The sequence below is a fragment of the Eretmochelys imbricata genome, chromosome 3 (genome assembly GCF_965152235.1).
Source record: "Eretmochelys imbricata isolate rEreImb1 chromosome 3, rEreImb1.hap1, whole genome shotgun sequence".
Classification (NCBI taxonomy): domain Eukaryota; kingdom Metazoa; phylum Chordata; order Testudines; family Cheloniidae; genus Eretmochelys; species Eretmochelys imbricata.
Window position 1 is genome coordinate 13,968,421 of NC_135574.1, and position 27,489 is coordinate 13,995,909.

General features: G+C 43.5%; 1 protein-coding gene and 1 long non-coding RNA gene across 2 annotated transcripts in view; one reads left to right on the forward strand and one right to left on the reverse strand.

Moving 5' to 3' along the window:
• The first annotated feature begins 504 nt into the window (after window positions 1-504).
• Window positions 505-18,676, forward strand: LOC144262522 (serotriflin-like). Its single transcript, XM_077812390.1, has 8 exons — window positions 505-529; window positions 6,145-6,203; window positions 9,953-10,075; window positions 11,143-11,233; window positions 12,505-12,650; window positions 13,388-13,482; window positions 16,172-16,260; window positions 18,064-18,676. The coding sequence occupies exons 2-8, from the start codon at window positions 6,147-6,149 to the stop codon at window positions 18,189-18,191; spliced, it is 729 nt and encodes a 242-aa protein (XP_077668516.1). The 5' UTR covers window positions 505-529; window positions 6,145-6,146; the 3' UTR covers window positions 18,192-18,676.
• A 322-nt stretch (window positions 18,677-18,998) lies between these two features.
• The window catches only part of LOC144262524 (uncharacterized), a 56,978-nt gene continuing 48,487 nt past the window's right edge, over window positions 18,999-27,489 (reverse strand). The window contains exon 4 of the long non-coding RNA XR_013345539.1: window positions 18,999-19,275. This is a non-coding gene — a long non-coding RNA (uncharacterized LOC144262524). The remainder of the gene's footprint in view (window positions 19,276-27,489) is intronic.

A 27,489-nucleotide genomic window follows, 5' to 3' on the forward strand; every position in this document is an offset into this window, starting at 1 on the left:
AGAGAGGGGTGAGCTGGCCCAGTAATTTCCCCCCCTTAATATTTATTCCATTATTTTACTAGGGTTGGAAATGAGACTTACAAAGCAGTCATTGCCACTATAACCCTTCTTTCTTTTTTGTGAGGATCAATGCTACATCACCTCCCCCTTTAGCAGAAGTGTCTACAGGTCAGCTTTGTGGAACATTGGCAAAGAATTTTCACCTGCTCTGTGAAAGGACTGACCTTCCCAGGCCTGGCATGTGTTAGGAGAGCCAATTTCTGTTTTTTTCTGTTTTTGATGTTGTTGTTGTTGTTTGTTTTTTAAAGGCAAGAACACCACAGGTGGACTAGCTGAATTTCAGTCAGCTGTTCCCTGATTAAAGTTAGTTCTTTTTAAAGAATGCTGCACTGTGCTGATATTGTAATTTTTTTTAAACCACGTGTTTATAAAACAGGAAGTAGGTGTGCTATATATACACCTCTAGAGTGGAGATAACTTCAAACACTTACAGCCCTTCCAAAGATAGACAGACTCAGACTGGAGAAAGGTAACTAATTTTTTTTTAACAGAAATTATATTGGAGAAAACACTTATTCAGCACTGTCTCACAATGGTATTTTATTCAGAATGTAAATAGTACCAAAATGTCTTTACTTTTAATTTTACACTTTTAATGCACTAATCCCACAGGGAAACTACACTAATAAATAATATTTTCTGTTTACCAGGCTACGTTCTGATCTAAGTTGTGCTGGTGTAAATGAGAAATGACTCCCCTAAAAATCAGTGGAGTTAATCTGATTCCCACCATTGTAATCCAGATCCAAATCTGGCCCATCATCTCAAGGCATTTTCCATGCAAGGATCTTAAATCACTTTGCACAGTGGGTATCTATTATCCTGCTTTGCAAGTGGTTAAGCTCAGTCACTGAAAGACTGATTCTTCTCTCTCTTACATTGATTTTATGCTGATGTAATTTCAGTGGAATTACCCCTGATGTAAACCAGGGTATCTGAGCACAGGTTTTTCTCCTCTAGAGAGACTAAACAACTTGCTCCTGTGTACAGTATATTAGACTGTATATTAAATATTTCAGTGAAAAACCGGTTAATTGTATATTCTTAGTGAATGGGAAAAAAAACTAAAAGACATAAATGTAAAACACATAAAAGATAGAAAATAATTTATTACAATGTAAACTGAATAAACAAACCCTACCAATGACTGGTAGTCGCAAAATTATCAGAAAATTCCCAGCATTAAAAACAGGTCAGAAAAATTTCTCAGCTAGGAAAAAAATTGTGTTGGGTTGTAAAAAGGCAAATGTATGCATTTGTTTCTAACTTTGTAGTTTAATAGATTTTTTACCATTAGAAATTTTTAATGTATGATTACAATTTGCATAAAATGGCTACAATTTTCAAACCTGGGTACCTGATGTTAGAGTTCTAGCACTGGAATTTTCAAGAGCACTTAAGGCTCAGATCCCTCAAGGTGTTTAGGCACCCAACTCTATTGAAATCAATCCCATTTACTTGGTATAAGATTGTATTTGGGAGCACAAATATCTATTTAAGAATCTACCTTCAGTGCCCAGGTTTCAAAATCTTGGATAATATAGTCTGATACGGACCAATTTATTAATATGGGTGGGCTTGATTGTCAGATCTTATTGAGTGCAAATGTGTATTAATATTTTAAGTTTGTGAAACAAACATTTAATTTATTACTAATGCTAGAAATGTTTTGTATCCCTTAACATACATTTATCTGGGGAATTTCAAGCACTATACATTAATATCTTAGAATTAACTTTGTATCAAGCCTTGAATCGTCATAAAAATTCAGCCTCCCTTGGTCTTCTTTTTAAAAGTGAAGATAATGTATGTTCTCAGAGGGAAATCCAGACAATACCTCTGCACCCAAAGATTTCCCTCCCTCTGCAGAACTCAGACTCAGCCTGCATTATATGACAGCTTTGCCACTAGCTTTATTGGGCACAGTCTCAAACCCCTGGTGTGGTTTTCTTATGTAACAATGGGGAAGAGGCTGTCTGAGCTGGTGGGGGGGGGGCACATGAGCTATGCCCTGTTTGGTGCTGTGTGGGCTCTATGTAGCAAGATACATGGAGTTTGGAAGGATAGAGCATGCCCAGGCAGAGGTTCTGACAGTGTGGATCCTCTGGTCTCCCCTCAGCACAGCCAGGCTAAACTAGAGGTGCTTGTGGTAAAGTAGCCTGCATGAGTGGCTCCATAAATGTACCATGGGCTGGTAGGGGAGGGGACAATGTTTCCCCAGTGCCTAGACCCTGGCTACTCCGTGATGATGGAACATCTTCTCATTGCTACAACACATGGCCATATCCTGCTTGCCTCACTCATACAAACTGAAATTTTGACTTCAGAGTAGCTACTTCTGCAAATGCAGCAAGCAGAGCTTGTCCTATGAGCTGACTTTAATATTAGAAATGCACTTTAAACTAAAATAATTTAAAACCTTTGCCTCCCACTTGGTCTGGCATTTCCCATGCTACAGTCAATGGTATCACTCATGTCTGCAGTGCAGGGAACTGTAACCATCATACTGATTTTACTGTTAGTCACATCATGAAACTATGGTGTCCTATGATGGTATCCTTGCAACGGGCTTTGTTGCAAGGATAGGTTCCTGGGTTAGTGGTTCTGTTGTGTGGCGTGTGGTTGCTGGTGAGTATTTGCTTCAGGTTGGGGGGCTGTCTGTAAGCAAGGATTGGCCTGTCTCCCAAGATCTGTGAGAGTGATGGGTCGTCCTTCAGGATAGGTTGTAGATCCTTGATGATGCGTTCATCTGTTAGTCTGTATTCATCAAGGATTTACAACCTATCCTGAAGGACGACCCATCGCTCTCACAGATCTTGGGAGACAGGCCACTCCTTGCTCACAGACAATCCCCCAACCTGAAGCAAATACTCACCAGCAACCACACGCCACACAACAAAAACACTAACCCAGGAACCTATCCTTGCAACAAAGCCCGTTGCCAACTGTGTCCACATATCTATTCAGGGGACACCATCATAGGGCCTAATCACATCAGCCACACTATCAGAGGCTTGTTCACCTGCACATCTACCAATGTGATATATGCCATCATGTGCCAGCAATGCCCCTCTGCCAATGTACATTGGCCAAACTGGACAGTCTCTACATAAAAGAATAAATGGACACAAATCAGACATCAAGAATTATAACATTCAAAATCCAGTTGGAGAACACGTCAATCTCTTTGGTCACTCGATTACAGACCTAAAAGCGGCAATTCTTCAACAAAAAAACTTCAAAAACAGACTCCAACGAGAGACTGCTGAATTGGAATTAATTTGCAAACTGTATACAATTAACTTAGGCTTGAATAAAGACTGAGAGTGGATGTGTCATTTCACAAAGTAAAACTATTTCCCCATGTTTATTCCCCCACCCCCACACTGTTCCTCACACATTCTTATCAACTGCTGGAAATGGCCCACCTTGATTATCACTACAAAAGGTCGTCCCCATCCCCGCCTCCCACACCCCCCCTCCCCCCCGGCTCTCCTGCTGGTAATAGCTCACCTTACCTGATCACTCTTGTTACAGTGTGTACGGTAACACCCATTGTTTCATGTTCTCTGTGTATATAAACTCTCCCCACTGTATTTTCCACTACATGAATCTGATGAAGTGAGCTGTAGCTCATGAAAGCTTTTGCTCAAATAAATTTGTTAGTCTCTAAGGTGCCACAAGTACTCCTTTTCTTTTTACCTAGTTTCTGTGTTTATACAACAGGCTGAAGCTAATATTTATTGTTATATATAATATTGCTCTATGAGCTGAAATTTTCTCTCAATTGGCTATTGTCCTATGGAAGTCACTTTATCAGCCCAAGGAACAATAGTCTGTTTTCATAATCTGGGCACTGTGAGGGCAAGCGGCATCTGCTATTTAACTCTCAACATCTGGAGCAATTTTACCCCATGAATATGTTCTGGTATCACAGTGACCTTGTACTGTGTTATCTGTTTGAAGTAACCTGGCCTTATGACCCAGTTTCAATCAAGAGTTCCAACAAATACATTGACCAACTAAAAAAGCAATAGTGCAAAAATAATCTCACCTTATGTATGGATGGATGTATTATACAAATGCACAGAGGGAATAATCCATCCATATGAAGGTGAATAGAGCTTTGTTAAATCCTGCAAAAACCACTTCTGTGAATATTCACTCCAATTCTGGTCACAACAGAAAACAAAAAACTAACAAGCACACAGACACATACATCCTTGCTTTCAGCACCATAATGCAGAAGTTATCAACCCCAAACCCAACTTCCCGGAAAAGTCTGAATGGCTGCTCTGCAGGCCTGCCATGGCAGGAACCATGGAGAAACCTGGCATAGCCAAGGAGTCAGCTGGTGTGAAAAATGAGGCTATGTTTCCTAACTTGGTAACCTGTGCTACTCATGGCACCTGTATTCAGGGTATCCCTACTCAGTACTAGGAATATATATTTTAATGTGTGAATGTAGCAGGGCTGATCAAATCCAGGAGATGGTGGGATATTAAGAGCTTGGTTTTCCTCACACAAATTTTACCCTTGTATAATTTCACTGACTTCAGTCGTATTAGAGTGAGAGCAGAATCAGGCCCATAGAATCTAAACATGGAAAAGATTCAGCAGGCATCATCTCACCAGTCTCCCTATCAGTGCAAGCTAATTAAGCAATCAGGGAAAATATCTAGTAATGGGGAGACAAGGAGGGTAGAGACCTGATCTTCTTGCCTGCTTTCTGATATGACACCCTCCTCCCCTTCCCCCCCCCAACACATAACTAGAGCTGTGTGAGAATTTTTTGTGAAAAAAACATTGACAGAAAATGCAGTTTCCACAAAATCAACATTTTCTGCAGGAAAATATCAATTGTGCCTTAATTTTTTTTTCAGTCAGGAAAATCAAAGAAGCATTTTGTTTTTGAGTCAGGTTGACCCCAATCAAAATATTTTGCTTTGTCAAATCGAATCAAATAGTTTCATTTCAGGTCAATGCAACATTCATCTATGTCCACTTAAGATGCTGCACTGCCTCAAGGGAGTTGTAGTTTGGGTGCTGCACACACCCATTCTCTTCTGTTGGTTGGGCTCCCTGGCTGGACTATATCTCTCATCATGTATCCCAGTCTCCCCTCTGAACTGCCATGGTGCATCATAGGAGGTGTAGTCCAGCCAGGAAGCCCAGTCCAGAGAGGAGAATCTGGATGAGACACCCTGGAACTAAAACTTCCATGAGGCACTGCAAAAGCTCAGGTGGACTCAGTTCAGTGTTGAAATAAACTAAAATGAAATGTTTCAACATTTATGAATTTTTTGTAGCTTTCTGTTCAATAAGAAATGTTGATATTCTAACTTTTCTACCCAATTTGGGGGGGCGGAATTCAAAATATCAGAACTTCCCATAGGGCAGAAATTCTGATTTATTTTTGACCAGCTCTACACCTCACCCCCCTCCCTGCTTCTTATCTCTGACTTGAGAGTTAGGGGAGGCAAGTCAAACATAATGGTTTAGGGCCAAGTTGGGAAACAGTGGGGAGTTTGAGCAATCAGCAGTGAGGAAGCAATACAGAAAAAAGGCAACTAGCAGGGCAGGAGAAGGGAGTGGAAAAACATTAACAAGGAATAGAGTCTATGTGTAAATTGGTAGAGGACTGGATCACCTGTGGGAGGAATGAGTGTGGGGTTGATATGGGCGAGGAAGGGCAAGGAACTGAGGACTAGCATATCAATCTCAGTGCAGGATCTGTTAAAACAGCCCCTCTCTCCTGCACACAGTTGTTCAATGCTATGTTCTTTGAGAAGGGCAGTGGTGAGATCCTGATCTACTGCATCAATGAACAAAGCAGGCTCCTTTAATAAAGTGGGGAGAAGACAGGCAGAAAACTGCTGCATGTTCAAGTTATTTCAAATAAGAGAAATGGAGACAAAAGAAGATTTTTTCCCATTAAAATGTTAGAACCCAAGTTGCCTTCATCCCAAATCACCCCATCTTGCTCCAGAAATATATTCCACAAACAAAAATGCTGCTTCTGCAAGTGCACCAAAAGCTTTGACAGAAAAGAGACTAAATGACACGGTGTTTATTTTTTCACAGAGATGGGTCTGCTAACTGTGATAGTGTGCCTTGCTGCACTGCACCAAGCTGTTGGACAGGTATGTACCTTTATTTCTATGCAGAGGAATAGGAATGGGCTGAGTTTTGTACTAAGCCACCTCCAAAATAGTTAGTTGCCTGGAGTTCCATAAGTACAGATGGTATTTGGCCACCAGTACCCATTACCTCAGCATGTGTTCTAAGCATTTCCACATTTTCCCCTTCAAAGAATCCACCCTTGTTTATGTAAATATTCACCACTGGTAAGGTCTGCTTCTCCTCTCACACTAGTCTTATACTGGTGTAATTCCACTGAGTTCAATGGAATTATATCTAATTTAAACTGGTGCAAGCAAGAGGAGAATCAAACTTTGTTGGTATGGAAATGCTGGTGCTGTGGTGATTCCATTATTTTCTGGAACTCCTTCCTGGCACTTTGCCATCCTAATGGAAACAAGTGGAAAAGCAGGTGGTTTAGTGCTGGCTGTTTCTAAAGGCACTGCTTGTTCACAGAGGACAGACACTTCATAGCTATTCACATACAGAGCACCTTCATTTATCTGAATCTCCGCTATCCAAAACTCCCTGTTGTCCATGTCCCCTGACATGTCCTCTGACACCTATTAATTACATTGGAAATTCCCACAGTGATCTGAAACATCATTTGCATGCATTCAGCATCCTCCTGATATTCAACTCCAATTCTATTTTGTTCAATAAAACTGTTTTCTAATCACAGATTAAACAAAAAAATGCAGGCCACAATGAGATCCATAGCAAACTGGGTTCATTCATTGCTCTTTTGTTACCTGCACTGTCCCTTCAGGAATAGAATACTTTTTTTCCCTTTAAAACGTTTTTCTTTCTTTGAAACTGATGTAGACAGATGCACACAGGATCTCCATTGACATCAGCAGCTACAGAACAAATCTCTGATTGCTCTGATCTCAGTGCTATATACTAAATACTGTACAGTAGAGATTATGAGAATTAAGGGTCCCATTTTGGGATATTTCAATTCAAAAACGTGTAAAGTTCCAGTTTTCCAACATCTTTTAAAATTAAATTTCTGATACTTCTCCCTATTAGTTGTGAGCCATACTCTTCTCTTCACTGAGGTACTGACAACAAACCTTTCCCTGGCAGGGCATAAGTTGGCTTCACTCTAAAGCCATTTAACTTAACTGCCAGGAATCCACTGAGTGCTGATCCAGACATGAGCTTTTCCAAAGTAGGGAAGTGTTTGGGCCCCAGTATCTTGTTCAGCCCATTCTAGAGACAGAGGCTAGTTGCAAAGTTTAATATTGGATCCACATCCGTGCTTTCCAAACATTCAGGGATGTTTGGATCTGGGGATGTTGTTCAGGCCCATCTCTGCATTCCCAAAGCCAGCTCTCAGATTGAGAGGGTCAATTGAGGAGGAACGGGAGAGGGGCAGGACTTCAGTGGCTGTAGGAATAAGAGGGAATTCACCAGCAGATAAAAACAAAATGGGTCACCACTGACTGGTGAAGTAGAAGGGGAGGGATCAGCAAGGTGGGGACCACTGAAAATAACATGCTAAGGGAATGGGAGGGATGATGCTAACCAGTGGGAGTGGCAGACAGAGGTGACTAGATGGATGGTATAGAAGGTATCAGTGGAAAGGAGCAGTGTAAAGCAGCCAGGGAAATTGCAATGAGCAAAGAGGAGCAGGGAGTTGATGAACTGGTTGAATGGAAGGGAAAGCCAGAAAAGCCAGGAAAGCGGGAGGTAGAAGAAGCCAAATATATGCATATTAGGATGGACAGTGGGAGGGGGCAGAGTCAGAAGAGATTGACTGGGGTACCAAGAGACAGATAGGGAGTTTGGGTACCTTCTGACTGGGGAAGCAGAAGGGAAGGCATTAAATGGAGGAGTGGGGGGCTGAATGCTGCGAGATGGGTTTTCTGCTACTCACTAAAAAGGAGAGCCATTTACTGACAGTGCTCCATAACCCAAGGGGATGCTTCCAACACCAGTGAGAGCCAGTTAAACAAATCCTAAGAACATGATGAGTACAGTATAATCATGGCTGCATATACCATAGTAAGCCACAGGAACTTTCTCACTTGGGTGTAAATTTATTAGTGAGTATTAAGGTGACTAAACTATAAATGTTTGGCTCTATTATGGGGTTTTTACTTCATAGGTCACAAAGCACCTTGTAAAGGGAGGAATTTCAGGAAAGTTTCATTATCCCCATTTTATAGATGGGGGTTGGGACTGGCACTTTAACAAAGGAGCTGGCTCTTGCAACTCTTTCCCCTTTGGGAGGAGCCCAACCAGTAGGAAGAGAAGTAGGGTATATACCAGGAGAGCAATCCTTTTGCCTGCTGTTCAAACAGCTGTGGTGAGAGAGGAGGCAGAGAGACAGATTGGGTTCCTTCCACTCTAAGTCTATTCCCTGGAGATGGCTCCAGTGGCTCAGCTTCCCATACCTTCTTTGGGAAGCCACATTAGGTAGGCACCCCCAGCACCCGCTCGGGGTGGTTGGAGAAGCCAGAGGGCATGTCTACACTACAAACTTAAGTCTACTTCAGTTAAGTTGACATCCAGCTGCCACAGTAATTAGGTCAGTAGTGCATGTCCACACCACATGGCTTATGTCAGTGGAGCATGTCCTCACTAGCAGTGCTGGCATCGATGCAGAGAGCAGTGCACTGGGGGTAGCTATCCCACAGTGCAACACACCACAGGGGTTTTTGGGAAGGGCCTGCAATGCCTCCATGGCACCAAAACATTCTCTCTCTCAGGGGGGACTGGGAACATGGCTTCAACACTTTCTTCCTCCTTCCCCTGATTTCAGCTGGAACCCATAATATTTCATGCCTTTTTTCCAAAAGACTGGCATAGCCATGCATAGGCCATATCCCAAGAAGCATGGACCCCACTCAGTTGTGCACCGTTGTTGCAAGCATTACAAACACCACGCTCCTTATCCTGCAATATTTCCAAAGCCGCGGGGCGGAACATTGCAGTGTCTTTCAAGCAGCCCTGCAGGAAGCCGTAGAACAAAACAATTCCCGGGTGCTGCTGGTAGCTGTGTGGCAGCTGAACACAGGTGAGCGCCGTTTCTGGTCCCGAGAAACACCCACTGATTGGTGGGATTATGCAGTTATGGGATGAGCAGCAATGGCAGCAGAAGTTCCATATGCACAAGGCTACTTTCCAGGAACTGTGTGCAGAGCTCTCCTCAGCCCTGTAGTGCAGTGACACTGAAGTTAAATCTGCTCTGACAGTGGAGAAGCGAGTGATGATCACTGTGTGGAAACTTGCAATGCCAGACTGCTACCGGTCAGTGGGGAATCAATTTGGAGTTGGTAAATCCACTGTGAGGCTGTTGTCATCCAAGTATGCAGGGCCACTAATTGCCTTTTGCTCAGAAGGGTTGTGACTGTTCTCAGTGGTAGTAGATGACAGAACAAGGAGTAAAGGTCTCAAGTTGCAGTGGGGGAGGTTTAGGTTGGATATTAGGAAAAACTTTTTCACTAGGAGGGCGGTGAAGCACTGGAATGCATTACCTAGGGAGGAATCTCCTTCCTTAGAAGTTTTTAAGGTCAGGCTTGACAAAGCCCTGGCTGGGATGATTTAGTTGGGGATTGGTCCTGCTTTGAGCAGGGGGTTGGACTAGATGACCTCCTGAGATCCCTTCCAACCCTGATATTCTATGAATCATCAAACAGTGGTTGTTAAAATAGTCAACTGGGATCATAGGTTAATGCATTGAGTGTGGTGGGATTTGGCAAACAAAAATGAGACGAAACTTTCCCTGTGATTTTCATTTTAGAATCCAGGTCTGGGTTTTTATGAGTTGTCCAATTTAAATGAGAATAACCAAAAGATGATCGTTGACAAGCACAATGACCTTCGGCGAGGGGTGAATCCCACTGCCAGAAACATGCTGAAGATGGTAAGCTACGTGGCTGTTCCTACAGATCTGAAATGTTTCCTATTGTCACAGAGTGGCAAACTTGGCCGTCAGAATCCTTTCTATGATAAGGTGCAACTTTCCTGCTAAGCTGTGGGAATGTAAGTAGAGTGGGAGAGAAGCATGTCCTTGTGGTTGGCCATTGGCCTAGGCACTGGTAGGCCAGGATCTGCTCCTGCTCTGCTGCAAGTCAATTACAGAGGAATTTTTTCAAAACCACTGAAGTGACTTAGAAGCCCAAATGCTATTGAAAATCCTACCCTTAACCTCTGTGCCTCAGTTTTCCCATCTACTGAACTGAATTAATAATATTCACCTACCTCCAAGGATCACCGGGAATCTTACATCAATAGCATTTCTAAATTGCTTTGAGATCTTTGAATGGAAGGAGCCCTAGGAGAGAAATTCCCATTCTTGTGCAGGAGTCTAGTACGTGGGCTCTGGACCATTTATGTCCCATTTAAGCCCTCAAAATAAGGCCTGAGTGGTGCCTGGAATAGCAGATGCTGTCCCTCCAGGCCCCCTTTTCAGGGATTTCCAGCTCCTGGATCTTTGTGTGCTGGAACTGTGCAAAAAAGGTTTGCCTCAACATATTTCTAATGTACAATACAGGTTTCCTGTCCTTTATGACTGCCAAACCATTATTAAAGCAGATTGGAAACTGGTTTACTGACCTTTCCATTGGTCCAAACATTGCTACCATCACAAACCATGGCACTTTTCAGGGCTAGGCTCTAAACTATAGAGATTTTGGTTTATTCATTCATGGTGACAAGAGGGTCACCTCTTAGGCTCTGGGGCTGAGCATTTTTCATTTAAGGGAACAATCCACTTAAAATAGGTAGAAGAAATCTTCAGGACATTATAACATTCAGGATCCCCAGCTAGTATAAACCAGCCTAGCTACAGTGACTTCCATGGGCCTATTCTGACTGACACCCCTTGAATAGCCAGGCCATAATCTCCAGATCTGTATTTAGTTCTACATTCACTATTGTGGATTGGTTTTACCAAAAGGTAAATATGATATCTCTCCTTGTTTCCTTGAGTTTTGGAGTCCCGAAGCTGCGGACAATGCTCAGAGATGGGCAGATCAGTGTAAAATGTCCATCAGTCCTAGAAATGAGAGAGTCATCAATGGTAAGTGAAGAGTAACTATAAATTATGAGTGATTGAAATAACTATCTGGAGACTTACAGGTACAACCATATTACTGCAAAAGTGTTATTTTAGCAGAGCAGGAGCACTGATATGGGACAGGTTGAGATTTCACTTTCAAATCCATATAGTTAGGGGCCAACAATGCAATAAAGGAAAAAATCCACCTGAGTTGAAACTTGACACACACAATCTCTTCCAGAGAGTGAATGTTTTCTTCACCATGGAAAAAATTGGTTCAAACTTTTTTTTCCTTCCCATTTGCCCCCACCAAAATCCATGGGGGAAAAAACCCGGACATCTTCTATGGACCAGGGGGAGGAATCTATTAATTCTGTGTGCCATGTCTTGACTGTTGAGACATGAACCCTAATCTCTTTGGGGAAGTGACTGTCTCTTACTATGTCATTAGAGTGCCTAGCACAACTAAACCCTAATCTCTGTTAGGGCCTTTAAATGCTATTGTAATACAAATAATTAGTAAAGTGGGTCTTAGAGTGAGGCACAAGCTTTGAGTGAGTCTCCTGCACAGGAATGAATTTTACAAAGAAGTTTGCACAGGTGGTATGTACACCGTAATCAGCTATTGGGGAGACTATTTTCATCTAATATTTAATGGTAGCCTGTTAATCCAAGAACAGATGGTATCTTTTAAGTAGAAATCAGTGTTATTATTTTTAATCTGCCCTTTTCATCTAGTATTTTAATGAGATGCTTCTAGTTTAAAAAGTCTGCAAATGAACATCTCTGGGCATACAGGGCCTGCTCCAAAGCCTATGGAAGTTAATGGGACACTTTCTATTGTCTTCATTGGGGTTGGATCAGGTCAATAATTCCCTTCTTAGAGGTACAGGCTTATAGGTACTGCTTTGTTCAGACTGGAAATAAGGTGTAAATTTTCAAGTGAGGTTAATTAACCATTGGTACAATGTACCAAAAATTGTGGTGGATTTCCCATTTCTGGACATTTTTAATCAAGATGAAATGTTTTTTTCTAAATGATCTGTTCTAATTCAAACAGGAATTACTGTGGGGAAGTTCTCTGGCCTGTGCTATACAGGAGGTCAGACTGGCTGATCACAATGGTCCCTTCTGGCCTTGGAATTGATGACTCTCTGAATAGAGACAATGCACAGGGTGGAAATCTGGTGGTTAACTTAACTGTAGGGTGTAACTCACATCTCCTCCGCTATTCCTACAGTCTCTCTAGTTGTCCTCATGCTGTCTTGAAACTGCCTCATTTCTATTTTCAGATGTCCTCTGTGGTGAAAATATATTACAGGCAACTTATCCGCTCCCTTGGTCTGATGCAATCCAATCCTGGTATAAGCAAGTGGCTAATTTCAAATATGGTACTGGAGCAATCAATGACAATGCCCCTATTGGTGGCTACACTCAGGTATGGGGATTAATGACAAATTTCCAACAAATGAAATATTGTTTTAGGAAGAAAAGTGATACCAGTCTGGAAATAAAATATATTTATCTGAACACCCATGTGTCTCCATCAAAGTCAATGGAAATGTGTCTGTGTAATTAAGGAAAGTTAGGAGACTACACCTCTAGAAACTTATTACTGTTATCTGTCATTCACTGCCTGATCCAAAGTCCACTGAACTAATTCAGAGTCTTTCCATTTACTTCAAAGGGCACTGGATCAGATATTTAATAAGATATATTCCAACGGAAAATTATGATATTTTTCTTCTTCCCAAAATGGGACCAAATGTCAACGTATCTTAAATTACTAATAATATACTAAATTGTGGAATGACCATTTCTGAAAATGTTGATTTGGAAATGTCAGAGCAACATATTTCAAAGCATTGATTAGAAACAAAACATTTCTTTTCTTGTCTGAAAAATCGTACAGGTGCTCTACAAAAGGTGGTTGGGCACATGGTTCAGGCTCTTCCTTCTCCCAACTGCTAAATTGCATTTTTTAAAAGCTAAATATACAGAAATATTTCCTTGATATTACTTTTCCGTGTAAGCAGTTGCTACAGTTCCCAGAGGGATGTTATGGGTTTATGAACTGAAGGGCTGCTGCTCTGTGAGACTATGAAGGGGATCTCAGACAATCCATGAATGAAATGAAACCTTGCTGATTGAGTGTACTTATTTTCATGCCTGCAGGTGGTTTGGTATCGTTCTTACCAGATTGGATGTGGAGTTGCCTACTGTCCTCAGAATAGGTTCCAGTTCTTTTATGTTTGCCAGTACTGTCCCGCGTATGTACCAATATATATTTCCTTTAAGTTGAAACACTCTGTAAGATGTTTTGAAACCTTCCAGGTAGGGCTATCAATTACCTGCCGTTAACGCATGCGATTAACGCACCGCACAATTAACGCACTGATTTTTTTAACGCGCATTAATGGCAAACCCTCATGAGCTGCTCCGAAGAACCTGTCTGGTCAGGCGCAGTAATGCAAGCCGCTACTAGAGGGTGGGAAGAGAAGAGGCTACAGAAAATAATGTAGGTCTCATCCCCGCATTTTTTAAGTAGAAGCAGGACGGCCAGGCGCTCGCCAGACTCATAGGGTGACCAGACAGTAAATGTGAAAAATCAAGATGGGGGTGGGGCGGGAGGGAGTAATAGGAGCCTATATAAGAAAAAAGACCCAAATATCGGGACTGTCCCTATAAAATCGGGACATCTGGTCACCCTATGCCAGAGCCACCCCCCACCCCTTGCAGGGTTCACCCGAGCCACCCTCCCCATGCCTCCCGGGGCTGGGGCTATCTCCTCCCCACCCTGTGCTGCCAACATCTGAGGCAGCCCCCACTCCCCCAGAACTCCACACTGCCCATGGTGGGGTCTCCCCCTCCCAGCCCTGTGCCGCCTGCAGCTGGGGCTGACCCCTCCCCCACGTGCCACCCAGGGCTGGGACTGACCTCCATCCCGAGCTCAGGGGTTGACCCCCACCCCAGAGCCCTGTGTCGCCCATAGCTTAGGCTGAACCCTCCCCACAGCTTCTCACTGCCCATGGCTGGGGCTCAATCACCCCATAGTGCTACGCCGCCCTGACTGAGCCTGATCCCCACCCCCTGCTCTGCGCTGCCCCCGGCTGAGCCTGATCCCCACCCCCAAGCATCGCACCTCCCCCGGATGAGGCTTATTTCCCCCCTGCCCCATCTCTGTGCCACCCAGGGGTCAGTTCTGAAGCCAGCACTGCTCTCCAGCAGCAAATTTCTCTGCTTTCCTGTGGGCGGGCAGGGCTGCCTTCAGCTGACCTGCAGGCAGCATCCGCCTCTCTCCACTCTGCCTTGCCTCCGGGACAAATGACCCGTTTTGGCGAAGAAGTAGGGACAGCCGGGACAGAGCTGAAAAAGGGACGTATCGTCACCCTAGCCAGCCCAGGCCCTATTGTTCCCGGCTGGCCCCTCACTCCCGGGACCAACCCCCCTGCGTCGTGCCTCATTGCCCCTAGCCAGTCGCTCGCTCTGGGGGTACCCCATAGAGAACGTGGGCCTGGCGAGCTCAGCCTTCTTGCACCAGCCTCTCCTCTCCTGAGTATGGTGAGCCCCTGAGGTAAAAGCCACCCTCCCTTGCAAGCAAGGGCCCACTCAGCTGAAGGGAGCTCAGCTAGCTCAGTAAAAGGAGGAGAGCTCAGTACCAGAAACCACCCTTCCAGAAGTAGCAGCAAGACACCTCCCTCCCTCTCCTCCTGCCCAAGTGATTGCTTGCTCCTCCCCGTTGTCAGCCCCTGTCCTACCAGACCCTCTTCCTGCACAAGTCGTTGCTTACTTCCCCCCTCTGCTGTCCTCCCCTAACACTGAATGCTTGTTTGTCTGAGCGACTGGCTGAACTAGAAGTAGGACTGAGCGGACTTGTAGGCGCCAAAGTTTTATATTGTTTTATGGTTACGTGCAGTTGTTCTTTTTTACATAATTCTACATTTGTGAGTTCAACATTCATGATAAAGAGATTGCACTACCGTACGTCAATGAGGTGAACTGAAGTTTCTTTTTTACAGTGCAAATGTTTGCAATCAAAAATAAATATAAAGTGAGCACTGTACACTTTGTATTCTGTGCTGTCATTGAAATCAAAATATTTGAAAATGTAGAAAACACCCAAAAATATTTAAATAAATGGTATTCTATTATTGTTTAACAGCACGATTAATCATGATTAATTTTTTTAACTGCTTGACAGCCCTACTTCTAAGGTATCTACATGACTAAAAACTGGGAAACAAGGGAGCAGGTGCATGCTCAGCTAGTGGCTCCTAGAATTGAAATATCCTAGAAATATCCTGTTTCAATTGGGTAAAAATTTGCAAGCATCGATGTTGTCAACACTTTTCGATACAAAGGGAGTGAAACTAAACCAGTCATGCACTGATGTTGGGTCACATTGTTAATATTTATTTTATCGAATGTTGAGATGAAAGCCTACGTTTACGTGCCTTGCAGAACGGGTTTGGGCAGTTGAATCGGAGCTCAAGCGCTCAGACATTCATGCAAAGCAAACAGGAGAGGGCCACAAATATTTTCAAAAGCAAGTTTTGATTTAGTTGCAAATGAATATTCAGAGGGAGAGAGGGTATTTTAATATTTGTATACCTCTAATACTGACCTACCTCAAAGGGGTGCTATAAGGGTTATTTCATTACTGCCCAAAACATATCTGGAAGTCTTTGGATGGAAGGTGCAGAGGATTAATTGTGTTACTGTATATTCTATACAAGGACCGAATTATTATATTGAATTTAAAAAAATTATAATCACGGAAATGTATGTCTTTCTTTCCTTTCAAATAGAACATCCTCTATCCAAAGCATAATTTGAACTAAAACAGGATTGTTTAGAAGCAGGTTTCCCATACAATCTATGGAATGAGTTCTACGTTATACAGTATGTTAACTTTATTTTAAAGGGATATATTATGTTTGGGTTGCTTTTTAATTTCAGAGGAAACAATGTAGCAAACTTATCTAAACCATACAAACAGGGACCAACGTGTGGCGATTGCCCTGATGCCTGTGACCGAGGACTCTGCAGTAAGTTAATGGTCTTTTGTTCTTTCCAAATCTTTCCTGAAGAAATAAATAATGCTAGATTACCTTGGATAGTAACTAAGGTTAAGATTTTCTCACAGTTATTTTTAATAAACGTCACAGGCAGGTGACAGGCAACAAACAAAAATCACAGGAGCCCCTGACCTCTTTGTGACTTTACTAAAAATAACCAGGGGGCAGAGCTAGGTGGGGGGGAGGAATGACAGCTGGAGTCCCATGGAGAAGACTGACAGGCCGAGCCCCCCAGCCACTGGGGCGGGCACAGCCCCAGCTCCAGCGGCCACAGCCATGGGGGGGGGGGGGGGGGGTCGCACAGCCCCCAGCTCCTGAGCTGGCGGCAGCTGTGGGGCAGGGGCACATAATCCCAGGTTCAACCCCAGCCATAGCCACTCAGGCTCACAGCCCCAGCTGCAGCCATGGGGGGATGGGGAGAGTCACACGGCCCTGGGAAGCCACGGGGGGAGGAGGGGGGGTGGGGCTGACCCTGGCTGCAGCCCCCACTGCAAGCTGCAGGGTCCTGGTTCCGACCCCAGTTGCAGGGCAGGGGTGCACAGTCCTTCCTCCAGGCCCAGCTTCAGCCGCTGACAGCTGAAGCCGAAGAAGACAGGGAGGTCCGGTAAAGTCACGGAATCCGTGACTGATGTGACCTTCCTGACTGAATCATAGCCTTAAGAATTACATTGTGATGAGAGTTCTGTCAAGAGAGTCCTCATCCCTTTGAAATCTGTTGTTTACTCAACTCTTTCACAATAATCCCTTAGAAACTTAAAACAGACACTTATACAACTTTCCCCTGCTTTTCCTCAAACTGTACGATAAAATCCTCTGGTATCTCTCAAACGATATAAGTGCTATTTTGGGCAATATTTAATAAATCAGAGTCACATTAAAACAGTCAGGGGTAAAGTAAATCCCATCAGCGCTGTCATAGCGTTAGACATGCATCAGTGATCTGTGTAATCTAGGTAGTGCTAGAAGTGCCCTCTGTTGGAGACCTCCGTACTAAGTATTCAATCTAAAGTTTTTCAGCCCCATACACTTGGGGACACAGACATCCAATACACACACAAGCTGGTGGGTTACACATATGCACAGAGCTCTGCATATGCATTGGAGCTTTGCAGGCCTCAGTTAAGTGTGAGCAAAAGTGTGTATATGGTTAAGTGTGCAAATAGTTTCACCTTCCGGTTTGCATTCACCCCCCTCCCACCCTAGTCTCTGAAACTGAGAGAAAGAATAATTCTCTACTTCACTGTACTTTGTTGTGGGTCTTAATTTATTAAAGCTTAAAGAACACTTTGAGATCTTCAGAGGAAAGGTGCTTATTATTATACCAACAATGATTTGTGTTCAGAACAATAAATTCCTAACAAAAATGAAAATAAAATGTCCTATTCTTGGTACAACCTTACAGTTCAGTCCTTTTGTATCTCTACTAACTTCAGTTGATTTGTACAATGGTTGATTTTGGCTTGTTACACTGTATGATATGGCTGATCTTCTGTTTCAAAGTGATATTCAGTGAATGCCAGTGACTAAATTCTACCGTGGCCTGAGCACAACTTTGATTCTACTTTCACTTACATCAGTGTAAATCCATTGAAGGTAGTTTAACTGAGCTCAGAATGAGGCCCAGCAGGTTAAAAACAGAGAGGCAAACAAGACTACATAGGTTTATGAAGACAATGGATTGAAAAATACATTTTGAAAGGAAAACAATTAACTGATTTAGGACTGACTTATCCTTTTATCATCTAACTCTGTTTACCATTTGGTTTATTTCAGCCAACCCTTGCAAGTATATGGATAAATACACAAACTGTGCCACCTTAAAAGACCTCTTTGGCTGTAATCATTCTGTGGTGAAGGAAAGTTGTCATGCTTCCTGCAAATGCACCACTGAAATAAAATAATATCCTGCTATCCATCACTTTCTCTTCCTTGAGATTGTTTTATTTGAAAGAGAAAAGAACCAAGGATAAAACAAAACAAAACAATTCTCAATATTTTCATAACCGCTTGAATTCTGGGTAAAACGATGAAGTTCCGCTCTGCATTATGTGTTATATGTCCTGAATATTGTTCAGTAATTGAAACTATTTCCATAATTACTTTAGATTATTCAAAAATCTTATTTTAGCTATTAATGGGCATAGGTCTATTGCAGGAACGGGTGGGTGAGGTTCTGTGGCCTGCAATGTGCATGATGATCATGATGGGTCCCTTCTGGTCTTAAAGTCTAAATGAGTCTACTTCAGAGCATGGAACTCCTGCTGAATTTTATTCTTAAACAGGAAATAGAGTCATAATCTACTTGACTATTTTTTTGTATTGCACATTAAATTTCAGTTGATTTGCCACTGACCTTTGATTATAAAATGAATGTAATCCTGCTAAATAAAAGCATTGTTTAACTCCATCATTGCAAAGTAATTCTTGCCTGTAATTCTTTGCCACAGTGAATGTAATATTTCACAAAGAATTTAAGCCAAAGAATGCTTTCAGCTAAACTTTACTTATGCAAATTACCTCTCCTTCATAAGAGCAACTGATTCACCGAAAAGATTATGTGAAAAAATTATTGAAAAAATAGCAAACAGGACAAATACATGTATTACTCATATACATTTAATTATAATAATAATAATAATCAGACATCCATGTTTCATGTTCTTCCTGCACCTCCTAACTATATTGTAGTTGATCATTAGATGGCGCTAGTGTTACACCTGAGCAATGGTTACAGACCTACATATGGGTATTAAACACGTTGTATTAAAGTATGAAGTATTCCAAAATTTTAATATCCATTACCACTGAGGGTCTGATGCCTGATACGCAGGGTGTGTTGCAGTGCAGTGATTTGTATTTTGATGAGAGAGCAGTGTATAGTAAGATGAGGGGCGGTTATTTAGATTCTGCTGTGATTAGCTCCTTCCAATTGGAAATTTCCGCCATGTCTCACATTCTTCGAGCGCTATGGGAGCTGCATGAGTTCTGAAAAGGGGGCACAGAGGAGATATAATTAAGTTATTCCACCCTCCTTTTCCAGAGTACATCTGTACAGCCAAGATCAGGGATGTGCATTGACTTTGCCCATTGTTAGATCAAGTTTAAGCTCAGGCCCTGGGCCGCTGATGTGCCTTATAAGCTGTCCAAGCTGGTATGGAGAGGGCCTTGGCCCCATATCCACCTTACCCTCATCTAGGAAACTAGCACCTACAAGCTCCCTAGAATGGGACAATGTTTGTGCTCCTTTACAAAATCTAGCTGAGATCTTAGTCCCCATCACCATAATACCCAAGAACCTCACATTCCCTTGAGGTCAAGAAATATCACTGTCCCCTTTTTAACAATGGGGAACTGAAGGCTAGACAAACTTGTAGCCCAATTCTATGGCCATTGAATTCAATGAGACCCCTTCTATTGGCTTCAGTGGGAGAGGCTCAAGTTTAAGACACTAAACCAAGGCCACACAGTAAGGCTGAGATGAGGTTGGGAATTGAACAGTGGTCTCCCAAGCCACAGACCAATGCCTTAATCTCAAGACCATTTTTCCATACAATGGCTGAGCCACATACAGACAAACAAGAAGTAAGCCCTTCTTGTAAAATGTTGCTCTGACAATAAAATGGATGCCAGAGAAATATAATCCCCATGCTAAGTAACATTTTCTACTACAGAAAGGAGATAAGCACCACATTGAAACCCAAGACAAAAATCAAACCAATAGATGGTGAAAGGATTTTTGTCTGTTTGAAGGAACTCGACCCTTAGGTTTGACTTACATCACTGTGGGTCAGGAGCAACTCCACTGACCTCAACTGAACTAAAACCAATGTAAGTGAGAGCCACCTTCTCTGATAAGAGGCCAAGACTTTCAAAAGCAAATAGTGATTTGGAGTGCCTCAGTGTTTGGCACCCCCCTTCTGTTCCCTCAACAGGTTTTAATTATCAGAAAAACTGAACACCTATCCTCTGAAAAATCAGACCCCTTCAACGTGACTCAAATTGGACACCCAACGACTGATACACCCAAAATTGCTAGTCACTTTTGAAAATGCTGGCCAGAATCTAAGACTAATAGCTTAAATCTGATAGCAGATTTTTCCATCCTGCTCGTTTTAAGGGATAAGAGGAACGTCGGGTCCAGTCATATGAAAAATCTCATCCCAACGTGATCAGAAATCATCCCCAAGGGGTGAGGAGTAAGACACGACACTTAACACCATCCACTTTTTATGTCAAAGACAGAAGAAGAGACTTGATCATTAAAACAAAAGCACACATGGAAATGTATTGAGACTTAATCACAGACTTGCAGAAAGCTGGATAGTGGGAACAAGAAAGGGATATTCACCCCACACAGTCTGTTCAACCCAAAACAGAGAGAAATTACATTGGTCCCAATCTAATCATCTTTACTCAGTTACTCCCCTGCTCAGCTTACCACATGCTACTGAGTAGAGCTTTTGATAGGGTACAATACCGAAGATATTCATCGATTTTAAGGCCAGAAAGGACCATTATTAGTTCATCAAGCCTGACCTCCTGTACCACACTCTGACAAACCCTGAAACAGGCAGGAAAGGCTTAAACACCAGACATAGACTCGATTAGCTCTGCTCTGCTCCACCTGTGCTGGGCATAAGGCCTGGGAGATGGACTTAAAAGGAGGGAAGGCCACTAGTTGGGGCCTGATGGGGAAGGAGAGCAGACAGGCTGCTCCTGTGTGGGCCAAGAAACATGGCTGGGTCTAGGAGCTCTCTGAAGATTGCAGCCTGCCAGAGCTCCTGTGTAGAAGGGTGGGCCTGACCTAGATTCATTGGCCTGTTAAGATCCAGGAGCCTATTAAGTGTTAGGACAGGCTGTTGCAGCTGGGGGCCTGCCTGCCAGGAAGGGGATTAAGAGCTGAGCTGGGCTGGGGTCAAGATTATGTTTGTCTGGTGTCTCGGTTGGTTTTTGACTGAGGGACTCAGTTAATCTGGAAGGGGTTGAATTCTCTGCAGCAACTTGGCTGGAGGGCTAAGCCACATCTCCAGTGCAAGTGGGCTGAAGACTATGTAGGGAAACTGAGGCAGATCTTCTGTATCAGCACTCCAGGAAGGGGCACATTAGGATGGCATCTCTGCTACACACTCACCACAGAATTTTGTTATTCCTGTACGGAACTCAATAACCTGTGACTGACTAAAGCATATCACCCAGAAAGGCACCTTGTCTTGATTTGAAATAGGGTGGAATACAAAATATGGCTGGTGAGTAGGAAGCGTTCTCTCTTTCCCCACCTCTATTCATATGTACTACCTCTGAGACTGTACATTTACCAGTAGGATCCCTGGTAGGGAGCTGGGTAGGATAAGGGTTATGTGTAGGATGTACCACATGTTTCCCAGCTCATAGATACTAAGGTCAGAAGGAACCATTATGATCATCTAGTCTGACCTCCTGCACAACACAGGCCACAAAATTTCACCCATCCACTCCTGCGAAAAACCTTACCTATGTCTGAGCTATTGAAGTCCTCAAATCATGGTTTAAAGACTTCAAGGAGCAGAGAATCCTCCAGCCCCATGCTACAGAGGAAGGCGAAAAACCTCCAGGGCCTCTTCCAATCTGCCCTGGAGGAAAATTCCTTCCCGACCCCAAATATGACGATCAGCTAAACCCTGAGCATATGGGCATGATTCACCATTACAGACAATTCTTGCCTGGGTAACTCAGATCCCACCCCAGCTAACATCCCATCACAGGCCATTAGGCCTATTTACCATGAATATTTAATTACCAAAATCATGTTATCCCATCATACCATCTCCTCCATAAACCTATCGAGTTTAATCTTAAAGCCAAATAGATCTTTTGCCCCCACTGCTTCCCTTGGAAGGCTATTCCAAAACTTCATTCCACTGATGGTTAGAAACCTTCATCTAATTTCAAGTCTAAACTTCCTAGTGGCCAGTTTATATCCATTTGTTCTTGTGTCCACATTGGTACTGAGCTTAAATAATTCCTCTCCCTCTACGGTATTTATCCCTCTGATATATTTAAAGAGAGCAATCATATCTCCCCCTCAACCTTCTTTTAGTTAGGCTAAACAAGCCAAGCTCCTTGAGTTTCCTTTCATAAGACAAAAAGAAAAGGAGTACTTGTGGCACCTTAGAGACTAACCAATTTATTTGAGCATGAGCTTTCGTGAGCTACAGCTCACTTCATCAGATGCATACCGTGGAAACTGCAGCAGACTTTATATATACACAGAGAATATGAAACAATACCTCCTCCCACCCCACTGTCCTGCTGGTAATAGCTTATCTAAAGTAATCATCAGGTTAGGCCATTGTGCTGGAAATGGCCTAACCTGATGATTACTTTAGATAAGCTATTACCAGCAGGACAGTGGGGTGGGAGGAGGTATTGTTTCATATTTTCTGTGTATATATAAAGTCTGCTGCAGTTTCCACGGTATGCATCTGATGAAGTGAGCTGTAGCTCACGAAAGCTCATGCTCAAATAAATTGGTTAGTCTCTAAGGTGCCACAAGTACTCCTTTTCTTTTTGCGAATACAGACTAACACGGCTGTTACTCTGAAACCAGATTTATTTTTGTTAATCCTTCCGTTCAGTTTGAACTGAATTAGCTCATGATCACTTGAACCAAGATTGTCCCCTATAACCATTTCTTCTATGAGGTCCTCACTACTCACCAAAACCAAATCTAAAATGGCATCCCCTCTAGTCGGTTCAGCAACTACTTGCTGAAGGAATCCATCAGCTATCGCATCTAGGAAAATCTGAGCCCTATTATTATTACTAGCACTCATCCTCCAGTCTATATCTGGGAAGTTAAAGTCTCCCATGATCACACAGTTTCCATTAGCATTTACTTCATTAAAAACATTAAAAAGGACTCTATCCATATCCAAATTAGATCTCGGCGGTCTATAGCACACCCCAAGCACTATCCCAGGGGAGGCTCTAATAGTTTTCTTCCCCAATGTAATTTTTGCCCAGACGGACTCTGTCTTATCCATTCCATCACTTCTTATTTCTTTACATTCTACCTCATCATTGATATACAATGCTACTCCACCACCTTTACCTTTATTTCGGTCTTTCCTAAACAGCACATACCCTTCAATACCTGAAGTCCAGTCATGACTACTATTCCACCATGTTTCTGTTATCCCTATAATATCTGGTTTCACTTCCTGCACCAGTAGCTCTAGTTCCTCCATTTTGTTACCTAGGCTTCTCACATCTTAATTTTTGCTGTTTGGCCTCACTCACATTCTGTACTCTATTAGGCACGGTCATTCTACAGCCAGTATGACCTATTAGACTGCTATCCACACTGCCCTTCCTCCTTATATACATTCTTCTACCCACGGCTGTATCCTTTCTTACTTCGTTTTCTTCCCTCTCCATGCTAAAATCCAGCGTGGAGATTATCTGGACATCTCCCAACCATCTCCCCCAAATTCCTAGTTTAAATCTCTCTTAATCAGTTGTGCCAGCCTCCATCCTAGAAGTCTATTTCCTTCCCTACTCAGATGAAGTCCATCCCGAGAGAACGGTCCTCTGTCCATGAATGCCTCCCAGTGGCCATACGTCCCAAAGCCCTCCTTATAGCACCACTGCCTAAGCCATCTGTTGATAGTCATAATCTCGTCACACCTTTGCTGCCGTTCTCTAGGAACAGGCAGAGTCCCACTAAAGACCACCTGAGCCTCGATTTCCGTAAGTGTCTTCCCCAGCCTAGCATAGTCTCCCTTAATACTTTCCAGCGAGAATCTAGCCGTATCATTTGTTCCCACATGAAGGATAATTAGGGGATTCTTTCCTGCTCCCTTTAGGATCCTTTTCAACCTCAGGTCTACATCCCGTATCTTAGCACCTGGAAGACAGCATACCATGTCAGACATGCTCCTGCTACATCCAATGCTTGGTAGTGTCACCCCAATGCAAAGTGTTTAAGATTCCAAAAGTGGAGGGGCCGCCTTTCCCGGCAAAATATAATAAAAATTCATTTCTGGAAAATTAGAATAATTACAAAGGAAACAAGACATCCCCAGCAAAAATTGGTTCAAATTTAAAAAGACAAATACACAGAAGAATATGAGGGTCCATTAGCAGACATGTGAAAACGAGTAATTAGGAATGAGACTGAATATTTGCTCCTGGCTCTAGGTAAATCAAAACAAATGAAAAACGTAGAGCAGAATGTTGGGGCCTAGTCTTAGGCTGGTGGGAAAATGGGATAATTAGGAATGGAACAGAATAGTCCAACCACCAAACAAGTTAGGGCCCAACAAATTCTCATCCAGCAGAATGTGACCACCCAGTTCTAAAACATTAGTTCTCCATTTTATCCTATGTGTCATTGAGTAAATCCCCTGGTTGAGTGCAGCGCTGACGATAAATAGGTGATATGTAGGAAACACCACGTAAATCCCAACTCTCTAAATGTACTGCTGAGCATGACACCTCCATGCTAACTCAACTGCTCTGATCCTTAGCTGAGCTCCAGATTCCAAAACTCATAAAATAACACCTAAGCATGGGATAATTGGGCAGGAGATGGGATGTTCCCAACTCTGAGGCACCTGAAACTAAAACAATAGCTCACACCACAGAATCCTGAGATTGAAGCATAAACTTTTGAAACACTGGGGGTTTAGGAATGACAGATGATATTGAAACCATACAATCAGCTCAACCCAGAATACACACAGCAAGTAAACTGCTTGGGCCTTATTAGAGAACTTGATTAGTCCTCTTTCCCAAAAAAAGAGTATTGCATAGATTTCTTGGTGGGGTGATGTGATTCTTCTTAGCATATGCGCAACGTGCCATAGGTGGCACGTGACTAGGATTCATCACTGAATTTGGACCGCTGGTTGGATCATTAGCTTCCCCGATTTGGGCCAGGTACTGACAGGGAGTGCGATGTGAATGCTGATCCATGCCCCCCCAGGGACGTGCTAGAAGTATAACAATGATGTGCAGCCAACACCACCTACTGTGCAGCCCCTCCCCTATGTCCAGCATAGGCTCTGACTCTGTGGGTGCTTCGGGGCTTGGGCAGAGCCTGGGGTCGAGCACCCCCTGGCACTTTGGAAAGTCGGCACCTGTGATGTCCAGTCCCTGAAGTCACCTTTTTGCAAAATCTACTGCTAGGATTCTTAGATGCTGATGTTAGGGTTTCAGATTGAAACAGAATACGCCAACCCCCAAAGAAGTTTGCCCCAAAACACTCACACACAGCAGAATGTGGAAAAATAGTTGTAAAGCAATTCTCTGCTCTCCCCAAAATACTGTTGTGCATATCACATTATAAAGTGCAGTAATAAAGGATATGGATGATGAGTAGGAAATACACATGCCTCCCAACTCTCTTCATATGTCCTATTGCTGAGAGAGCCACTTCTAAGGACTTAGCTGATCAAATCAGGAATTGGATTCTAAACTACAGCAACAGCCTTCCTCATAAAATAACTCCCTTAAACATGGCTACGTAGGCAGAAGATGGGTTAATCACAGCTACAAAGCACATCAGACTAAGACAACAGCTCACATGGTAGGAAACTGAGACCCTAGCGTAGACTTCTGAAGAACTGGAGAATTAGGAATGACAAAGGATATTCCAACTCATATTCCTGATATTCCATAGTCAGTTCAACCCAAAATATGTGCACGTACATGTAAGCAGAGTCAGGATGAGCTCCACCCTGACATCTGGTGGTGAGGTGTGGCAAGTTGTGGAAAAGAACTTCAGGGGCTGATCTCATTTGCATAGGCACACCCACCCCGCCGAGAATGAGGCTATAGCTGCCCAAATGGCTGCTGTGGGATCCCCAGTGCCTGTTATTGGGGCAGGAAGAATAAATTGTTATTACCCTGATTATGGGAATCAAGGACAGTGGAACTGTACTTGGCCTTTTGTTATGATGGAGGGACGCGCCATCAACTAAGTAACACTCGCTAGGCAAGGGACATGGGCTCCAAAACTCTGTGAATTGAGAGAGGTTGGAGATAGGTATTAATACCTGGTGATGTGGGCCCCTTTGTGAAGGTCTGAAACATCAATTGCACCTCTGTCTCTCTCCACTGTAGACTATCAGAGCTAATTTTGGGTCTATTAAGAGTCTAGCTACAGGTGCTGAGATGAATTCACTTTGGCCTTATGGTGCACCAGCACTAAGGCACCCACTACTACAAGCTGAAATCACTGAGCACTGTGTTAAGCAGTGGGGAGCCTGAAGATCTAGAGCGGATTGGAGCAGTTCATGGGGCAGCGGGAGCTGCTTGTGGGACGCGGAGCACCGCAGAGCTGTTCGTGGACCGGCTGGTGGGGTAGAGCGGAACAGAGCGGCTTGTGGAGCGGATCGGAGTGAAGCCCTATGGAGCTGCGGGGCAGTTGGCTTCAGATCACGTAAGGTGCCGCTTACCTCCCCTCCCCCCCAACGCATATTTTCACCCAGACTGGGGAGTAACACTCTGCAGATGAACTTTTGAACTCTGGGGCTGGACTTTTGGGTTGTTGGACTTTTTTTGGACTTTGGGTGATTTTTGGATTGCTGGACTCAAGAGACGTTTGGGTTGTGGGACTCAAGAACCTGAGGGAAAGCACATGGCCCAATTTGCTGGGGTGGGTCTTTGTGCATGGTTTGGTTGATGAACCCTTGTTGTGGTGTTTTCCCAATTTAATGCTGATGTCATTTACCTCATGTTATTAAAGATTCTCTGCTACACCGAGACTCTGTGCTTGCGAGGGGGGAAGTATTGCCTCTTTGAAGCACCCAGGGGTGTGTGTAAGATTTTCCCAGGTCACTGGGTGGGGGCTCAAGCCAGTTTTGCATTTGCTTTGATGAGAGGGAACCCCTGTGTACTGAACCCAGCCCATGCTGCTATCAACTCGGCCTGGCCTTATTGGGATCCAGGAAGTGGGCGGGCTTTGCCCGCCCACTGCTAAAGGATCCTCCCCCCAGCCTAAGAGGGGGGTCCACAGGACCTGGAAAACCAAATAATTACGGGGGACAACTAATGAACAACAGGGACAGAAGTGTGGTCAAAGGGTCAAACGAAGGGAACCGGATGGGGACACCGAGCAGAGGACCCTGGACAGCGCCCACTGCTCCTCAAAGGCATCAAGGGAGTCAGTGGACGCGGCCCAGAGGAACTCTGCCCGGAAGCGTGAATGGACAGAGG